Raw genomic sequence first — 8958 nt, 5'->3', positions numbered from 1 at the left:
AGCCACCTTTTCTTGAATGTCTTGGAAAATGTTTAGAACCTGATGTGTACCCTGGTAAACAAGTAATTCTGAGGCTTAGCTTGCCACTTGTTCTTTTAAAGCTTTTAATGCCTTTATTTTGACAGAACATTCTCTGTTTCAAGGTCTCTGATTGCGTCCTTTAAGCTCACTTTGTTCTGATTTTGCTTGTTAAACTAGGATTTTGAGCTTCACTCTTCACTTACCGATTTATTGCATTAGTTTCCTAGGAGACCATATATAGCTACATTGTTCTTCATACTGGAACTCCAATAAATCTTTAGCTATATAATCCCCACTGGAGTTTAGAGCAAAGAATACAGTATCGTAGGAGATTATTTTTTGTGTGTGTGTAAAATCTGGAAGCTCCAAAATCTTTTTGTAAACTGTAGGCTTCAATTTCAACTGTTAGCATGTATTGCCTCAGGTCTATATGGAGATCACACACTATTAAACTTAAGGGTGTATCAAGCTCAATACTCAGCTATTCTGGTGTATGGACCTCTCAGGGATAGTCTAGAATCTCACTTCATTCTTAAACAAGCAAATCTATGACTTACCTTTGCCAAATACAAGATTGTATCAACCATGTCCTGTTGCTTGAGAGCTGACTTAAATTGTTTTTCGGCTTCACGATATAATCCTAACCTAAAGAGACAACAGAGAGATATAGAAGGGGTTTTTTTGTTTTTTTTTTAAAAAAAACCTTATTAAATAATGAAGCAGTGCACACTACACCAAACATGAACTGCCCAAAAGCATACTTCAAGGTCATATATTTGTGTGCACACTAACAAAACCCATGCTGTTAAATATATTAAGGTTACAAAGACAATCATTCAAAATGATGGAAAAGGCAAATTAATGAAATTTGGCCCCCTTCTGTACATACAGTCTTCTGGTGCTAATTGAATAATGATGTACTCATTTTCATAGGACTCCTTGCAGCTCTTTGTAAAGAATGGACAGTAGAAAATGAGCAATTAAAGGCATGTCTCAACCTCTACCCACATGGTTTTGGAGGAGAATTTCCTCACTCATGGCAAAGATCATGTTGATACTCTCCACTGTACAGTTTAGGGAATGCTTAATATCTATAAAACACTTTCTCCTAGCCTTGTATAGGAAATGGTGAAACTTCTGTTGCTGATACTAAAAATCTTTACCTCTGTTTTGAAAACATTCTGTATTGTAAATGGCACCACAGTTTAACACCATCTAAGCAGATCACTTGGGAGGAGGCAGTATACGGCGCATGAGTCTCACAGAAGTCTATTTCATCTCAAAAGTATTTGTTTTGCCATATTACTGTAGAATATTTTGCAGTAATCTATAAATGCTATATAGACTACAAAATTAAAAGGACTGTACTGTTTCAACAACAGCAAAAAGGTACACTTTCTCATATGCAAATTGCCTTTTAGTTCCTTCAATCAAAGAGCACATATACTTGGTGAAGAAACACAAACCAAAGCCAAAACAAGCCAGCCAAAACAAAGAAACACAGCCGAAGGGGACATAAGGTAAATTTGGATCCTGGAAGTACATGTGCCTGCTTGGATGCTTTAGTCTCTATAACACTATTCATAAAAATCCTGAAAGTAATGAATGACCTCAAAGCCAATGCATTGGGTTTGTGTGGCAAGGTTTTGGTAGCTGGGGGGGCTACAGGGGTGGCTTCTGTAAGAAGCTGCTAGAAGCTTCCCCCATGTGCGACAGAGCCAATGTCAGCTGGCTCCAAGATGGACCCGCCGCTGGCCAAGGTCGAGCCCATCAGTGATGGTGGTAGTGCCTCTGGGATAACAGATTGAAGAAGGGAAAAAAACCCCGTGCGGCAGCAATTGCAGCCAAAGAGAGGGGTAAGAACACGTAAGAGAAACAACCCTGCAGACCCCAAGGTCAGTGAAGAAGGAGGGGGAGGAGGTGCTCCAGGTGCTGGAGCAGAGATTCCCCTGCAGCCCGTGGTGAAGACCATGGTGAGGCAGGCTGTCCCCCTGCAGCCCAGGGAGGTCCACGGTGGGGCAGATATCCACCTGCAGCCCGTGGAGGACCCCACGCCGGAGCACGTGGGTGCCCGAAGGAGGCTGTGACCCTGTGGGAAGCTGGTGCTGGAGCAGGCTCCTGGCAGGACTTGTGGACCCATGGAGAGAGGAGCCCACGCTGGAGCAGGTTTTCTGGCAGGACTTGTGACCCTGTGGGGGACCCACACTGGAGCAGTCTGTGCCTGAAGGACTGCAGCCTGTCAAAAGGACCCATGTTGGGAGCAGTTTGTGAAGAACTGCAGCCCGTGGGAAGGACTCATGTTGGAGCAGTCTGTGGAGAACTGTCTCCCATGGGAGGGACCCCATGCTGAAGCAGGGGAAGAGTGAGGAGTCCTCCCCCTGAGGAGGAAGCGAGTGGCAGAGAATGTGTGATGAACTGACCGCAACCCCCATTCCCCATCCCTCTGCGACGCTGGTGGGGAAGAGGTAGAGAACTCAGGAGAGAAGTTGAGCCCGGGAAGGAGGGAGGGGTGGGGGTAAGCTGTTTTAAGAATTAGTTTTATTTCTCATTACCCTACTCTGATTTGATTGGTAATAAATTGAATTAATTTTCCCCAAGTCGAGTCTGTTTTTCCTATGACAGTAATTGGTTGAGTGATCTCTTCCTGTCTTTATCTCAACCCACGATCCTTTCATTATATTTTCTCTCCCCTGTCCAGCTGAGGAGGGGAGTGATAGAGGGGCTTTGGTGGGCACATGGCATCCAGCCAGGGTGAACCCACCACAGCTCAAAAAAAAAAAAATCAGTCTAATCTTCTGAAGAATGTCAAATAAAGATTAATGATAGTGAAGAATTTCATTCATTTGGGCATCTAAAAAGAAGCAATAGTTTCAAGCCAAGATACAACATGGGATTTAAAGGGCCAACTGCTTTGTGTTATCAGCCTGTTCATATAAGAATTGCTTATAGAATTGTAAAGACTGCAGATGACGCTTCATTTTTTTTAACAACCAATATGGTATCTATATGTTTTACATTCATGGGACAAACACATTGTAAAGAATGAAAGGGGGAGCTGCCTCAGTACTTATTTGAATTATGGGAAACAGAGTTGTATCAGGAGGCGTTTCACCCAATTTGGTAGAACTGGCTGTTACCATCATGGCTAGATCCTCAGCAATGACTCTGAACTGCTTGCAACAAGCTCTCCTCCCCTCTGTTGCCACTCTTTCCTCAGTGAGGCATATCACTGTACAGTGTCAGGGTACTCCTAAGTCATTTGTATCAGATGCTCGCGTACAGGATGCCAGCCCTGAGGCCTTGGCATCTTTGGAACTGGCACTTCTTGGGCAATGTTCCTCTGGCAGAAAGTGTCTAACATGAATATTTCAATTTTTAGTATTTCATCAATCTGAAGCCCTCATTGACAGTTAATTTCTCAAACTAATATTGTAATATTCATTTTGTGTGGTCTGTTTTAACAATAGTTCTTTGCATTTATTTACTGACTTTTCAAACAATGATGTTGAAACTCATTAACAAAGGTGAAGATGCAACTAATTCAGTTACTTAAAGGTACTCAATGTTGATGCCTTTACCTCAAGCAGTTGAACATAATCTCCTTGCATATTAAAGGAGATTTAACTGTAAGCACAGCGCTCTCCAACTAAATACTTACTGAACTATTTCTCAGTGTTCAGCATTGCACAATACACCCAGCAGTTCAGGTCCTGCACTCGTACTCACTGATCACAGAAGAAAGGAACAATGGCTTACCTATAGTAGCACTTCCCAATTTGGACTTTCCACCACCAGTCCTTGAATTGTGCGTGCTCGGTGGCAAGGGCTGCCAAATCTAGAGCCTTCCAAAACAAAACCATCATCTTAACATTAATACTTTCAATGGTTAGACAAAGAAAAAGATCACGAAGTGAACAATGTAAAGATTTTTGTAAAGAGAAAATTTTGAACAAAAAGTCCTGGTAAACTTGAGGTGGGGGGACTGCTTCATGTTTACTGTCTTTATAGCTTAGTGCATAGAGGAGCTGAAAGGATAATTTGTCCCTATAAGAACATGTAATCCAAGTAGCTTCTAGTAATTCACAGAGAAAATATAAAATTAATTTGATCAGAGTCCTGAAGTGCTGCTTCAGAATATATAGAATATTTGTGTAAGCTGACACACTTTCTCCAAGCTTCCCATCCTTGTTCACTAAAAGTTGTTAAAACCAAGTAAAAATATACTAAACTAAAGAAATCAGTTCAGCCAGTTTAAAATACTGGAGAAATTGTCATCTCATTGCTAGTATCAGGCTGCCTCTGCTTCTAGGAACTCTCAGATGTCTACATTAAGAAATACTTCTTCCTTTAAAAAGTCTATGATGTAAATAATTATGACAGATAGGAAAAATAGATAAATATTCTTCAATAGCTATTGAAGAGGGTGGAGGTCTAAAATCTCTTTTATCTGGTATATTGGAAAAGTAGGTACGCTAATTGATGTGCTACCATCAGCCACCACAGACAGAATCTACCACTTTTCATGTTTTAGTTATAGTTTCAACATTTCTGTTAGAACACATAGATGTGTGTTCTGCACCAAAACCTACCAAAGAAACAATTGTTAGTGTTCCTTTTTTTAAAGTTCCATTTTGTCCCAGAACATATCAAAGCCATACTACATCTGTTACTTATATTTTAGGGATATCATCAGAAGTAGTCTAAAAAGCTTTATCAAAGTATCTTTATAAAAAAGAGCTGACCTTTTTTTTGTTTTCATGAACACTTTGCAGACCACAGAAATCAGAAACTAGCTATCTACTATGAACAATATGGAAAAGTCTGTGTGGCGGCCACTCAGTAGCAGAGGAACCAATAATTTCCAGGAAAAAAATAATCTCAACACTTGAAATATTAGAAAGAGCCTAATTTACTGACACCTTCCTCTGGATTTGATTCCTATTCTTCCTGCTAGCAAAAGGAGGCTGCAAGTAATCAATGGCTGTAGATTTGACACAGCACGGCAAAGCCAGCAGAGCTATGACAACTTAGATAAATTGCTCTCTTTTGGCTCTGTGAGAATGAATAATTTGTTTTCTCTAGCAATTCAGGCTAAGGAGTTGCATTGATGCTGTCCTCAAAGAGAAAGAGACAGTTGTCATTCCCTGCCTCTGTGACAGGAGAGAGGAAAGCTTACAACTCTGAAGTCACTATTTCTTCTAGTTAGGTGGAATCCTTGAAGTCCTCAGATGGCAGCTCTTATCTTGGTTGCCCTTTGTTTCTTAATGGCTTTGCAAATTGCACAACAGGGCCTCTGGATGCTACGGCTATAATAGGGAAGAAGCTTGCTTCATGACAGAAATTATCTGTTTCCCTTCCAGACAAATACTTTCTTTCATCTGAAGGTATATAAGCAACTTTGTCCCAGTACTGAGAAAATTTGGGAAAGTAGCTGATGCTAAAACATCGGTTACATTTGTTGCATTTACAAATGTATAAACCATGCGTGGGTCTGTCAAATACCACACCTGCTTCTAATGCAGCATGAGCAGCCACTTAAAATGAGTAAGGATCATACTGCAAGTAACGTGCTTCAGAGAGCTTTCCTTAGAGTGCTCTGATGACAAGTATTCAAGAAGAAGGACTGAATTTCAGAAAACGATTCCTTCTGCACCTACACATTCAGCTTTCTTTCTGGTACCCTAATTATTTCTGATAACTATTTTATGCAAGGCTAACAATTCTGGCTGCTATTGGACAGTGGGAACTAAGACTGCTTCAGGCTTAGTAAACACTAACATCAGCAGTTTATCTGTTGGTGCAGATCCTGAACTCTTACTGGGATCTTATTACCAACATGAAGAAACAAAGCATGACTTCATTTTGAAGTTTCTTTCCGAAATTAAGTCCTGTTTTTATACTTTCCTGTTAAGGAAGCAGGAAAAGAATGGGAAAATCCTGTTTCTGACACTTTACAAGTGATCACAAAAACTTTAATCCAAAAATACCACAAATTTTATCAATATTTCTAAAAAGTGTTTGCCTGAAAAGGCTTTGTGCATGTCAATGTCAGCTTTTTGCATGCTAGTAGTTACGACTTTCTGCTGGTATTACAACAAAATCTTTTGACACTGTGGCCTTTGAAATGTTAGTAAATTGATTAAAATAGACTTTTAAAAGTCAAAGCCTTCACCTTGCCAACTGCTAGCATATTTCAGTTTCAGTTTGCTGCAATTTTTTTTTTTAATTGCACACTTTAGGTACAAATCAATGTTCAATCTGCACAGCATATTAATTTAAAACCAATCTATAATAGAAGTAGTAAGTGTTATGCCTATCCTGCACCCCTGTGAATTGCTGAATGCTTGTGCAGTTGTTTTAATAACTAGAAGGGAAAAACAGCACGGATTCTGGACTGGCAGATATTGGTATGTCCTTTTAAGGATTTTTGCTTCTAATGTATGTATCAGAAAAAAACCACACTGATTGTCCCAAAAGTTTTAATAAACTTTAGGATATAACTCATCATCTGGAAATGCTGATCAGCTGAAATTGTTACTCTACAGAGCACTTAGCATAGTTACTCATGTATGCAGGAGTCCATTCCAGTAATAGTTTTAGCCCTGGGAAGCTTTTCAGAACAAATTTATTTTACTCTCAGTTCTTATATTTGTGCAAATAAAAATAATAAAACCCCCTAATACTTAGTGGGTTTTCTGTTTAAAAAAAAACAAAAAAAGGTTCTTCTTAATGAATGAATCAGAGCTGTTTTTAAATGAAAAAGAATGTAGATTCTTTAATTGCAACTGTACTTACTATGATTCTGAGATTCATTTTTTTACCAGTACTTTCCTTAGCTAAACTATTATAACTAAGACTTCCAAATTGTTTACGAGCTGTAACTCAGTATAAAACAGCTGTAGGGTTGTGGTAATTTTCTACTATATTGCAAAATTAAATTGGTAAATGTACATTTGTTTGAAACTTAGTAATTTCATACATAGTATTGTATGCACCAAGAAATTAGATAGATGGAAATGATAGCAAGCGTCTGCTGCTTCTTTCACCTACTGTTGAATGGCAGTTATTCTCCCAGCAACAGTTATTGACTAAAGTCTTATTTGTAGACAAATCAACACAGGATAGTCTACAAAACAGCTGAGTAAATGACATTAGCCACAGTCAGTTTAACACAATTTCTTTTGGTGAGTGTCTTCCGGATTTCTAGTTTGTAAATCTAACATAATTCCATTATAAACAGATTTCTATCAGAGAGTATAAACTTCAGAGTATTAGGAAGAACTAAGGAAATATCAGAGGTCATGACTTCTGGCCCAAAGTATATATTGTACACTCATTGTTCTTCCTCAGGACAAAGTGTCTTGTCATCACTACCCACCTGTGAATAATGGCAGAATACAGTCTCACAGTCTACTGCTGAAAAAAGTAGCAGCTGAACTATTTCTGGACAAGTCTTTTAAACTGCCCTGCTCTTACAGCATTTAGCCCATAAAATGGCTTTTAGAAATAGCTCAAGGGGTACAGAAAGTCATTTATTAAGTATATGTGTTCAAAAGGAAACAAGTCAAGAACAATAATGGATAGGGTAATAGTAATTTCTTCAGAGAAGTGTTTAATTTTTCATTAAATAAGATGAAAGACTTTTGAATACATTTTCAAGTGCTGAAAAAGCTCAGTGTTTCTCTCTTCTTGCATCCCCACAATTCTGATAATTGATAGATTACAGATGTATTTACTTTTAATTTGAACTGAGTTCCTAGCATTATTTGTCTAGTTGAATGCATATGGATTCATGATATTTCTCAACTGAAATTGCTGAAGCTTTTTTTTCTTTCTTTCTATATACTGGCTGAATACTAAACAGAAGATAAATAATAGAACTGCTTTTGCTTCTTAAATAATAATGCAGCTGAGAGCAGTACAGACTGTTCCAGATCAGCACAGTTACAATGGAAGGATAAAGTCACTACTACTTTTGTGTTTTATTTGCAAAACTGCAGGAACTGGTCTTCCAATTCTACCCATGCAGAAAGTCCGCAAGTAGAGGCTTTTCAGCCTATACAGTCAGAAACTTAAGCCAATTTCCCAGGTTTCCAAGCCTTCTTTCATCTCATCTCATGCAGAAAAGTGTTTCAGGGTTTTTTTTTAAGAATGTGCAACATCACACAGTAGCAGGTAATACAAAGATGCAAGAGATGTCAGTGAATGTTCTAATGGGTGATCAAACAAGATCCAGATCAACTTTTAAACAGTTAACATATGTGCTGATTGTCTGCTGAATCCTAAGCAACCAAATTACTTTCAGGGAGAAGCAAGAAAATTAATTAGTAAAATGCCATTGGTAGGAGAGGTGAATAAACAGTGATGCAGCCAAGTTTAAGCAGAAGTATTTCTTTTTTTGTTTAATGCAGATGAGGTTCAAAAGGAAGGGAGGACAGTTTGGAGAATAGAATTATATTGAAAATGGTGTAGAAAGCACAGAATAAAAGAGGAATGAAAGCAAACGAGAGAAAGCAATCTGAACAGTTTAAAAAAAAAATCTCTTCAGAGATACACATTACATTATAAAGGCACCTTGTACTGTGAAGTGTGACACATTTTTTTTTTCCTACAAGATGCTGTCATTAACGAAACATATTGAGCTCTCTCTCATTACACAATAAACAGTGATGACTAAGCTGACACTTCTTTGCTTACAGGTATTTATTCAAACGGCTAGAGTGCATTAAAAGCCATGGGCAAAACTTTTCCTGCAAGACAGTGATTTGGGATTCTCAGCAAGGATTTCAAAATACATGCAGTACAGTGTAAAAACATCTTATGATTTTTTTCTGGAGTGTTTGTAAAATTCATTGCATTATATGAAATTATTTGTCTAGCCTAAAGATCCTGCATGTCCTTAAAGTGTAGGTCACAGGCACACAGATGTGTGGCATC

General features: G+C 38.4%; 1 protein-coding gene across 5 annotated transcripts in view; it reads right to left on the bottom strand.

Annotated features, from left to right (window-relative positions):
- TTC8 (tetratricopeptide repeat domain 8) overlaps nt 1–8958 on the bottom strand; it is a 47513-nt gene that overhangs the window by 14677 nt on the left and 23878 nt on the right. For 3 of the 5 annotated variants that reach the window (XM_010583809.1, XM_010583810.1, XM_010583811.1), the window contains 2 exons: nt 3778–3863; nt 579–666 (listed from right to left, as the gene is read on the bottom strand). In XM_010583809.1, coding sequence (XP_010582111.1) covers nt 579–666; nt 3778–3863 — 174 coding nt within the window. Of the gene's footprint in view, nt 1–578; nt 667–3777; nt 3864–4940; nt 4969–6676; nt 6704–8016; nt 8039–8958 lie in introns of all 5 variants that reach the window. The other 2 variants (XM_010583807.1, XM_010583808.1) reach the window with 1 other exon arrangement.

This window comes from Haliaeetus leucocephalus, unplaced genomic scaffold (genome assembly GCF_000737465.1).
Source record: "Haliaeetus leucocephalus isolate CR32 unplaced genomic scaffold, Haliaeetus_leucocephalus-4.0 Scaffold932, whole genome shotgun sequence".
In the NCBI taxonomy this organism is placed as follows: domain Eukaryota; kingdom Metazoa; phylum Chordata; class Aves; order Accipitriformes; family Accipitridae; genus Haliaeetus; species Haliaeetus leucocephalus.
The sequence above is the reverse complement of the archived record's forward strand: the minus strand, read 5'-3'. Positions and strand labels throughout refer to the sequence as shown.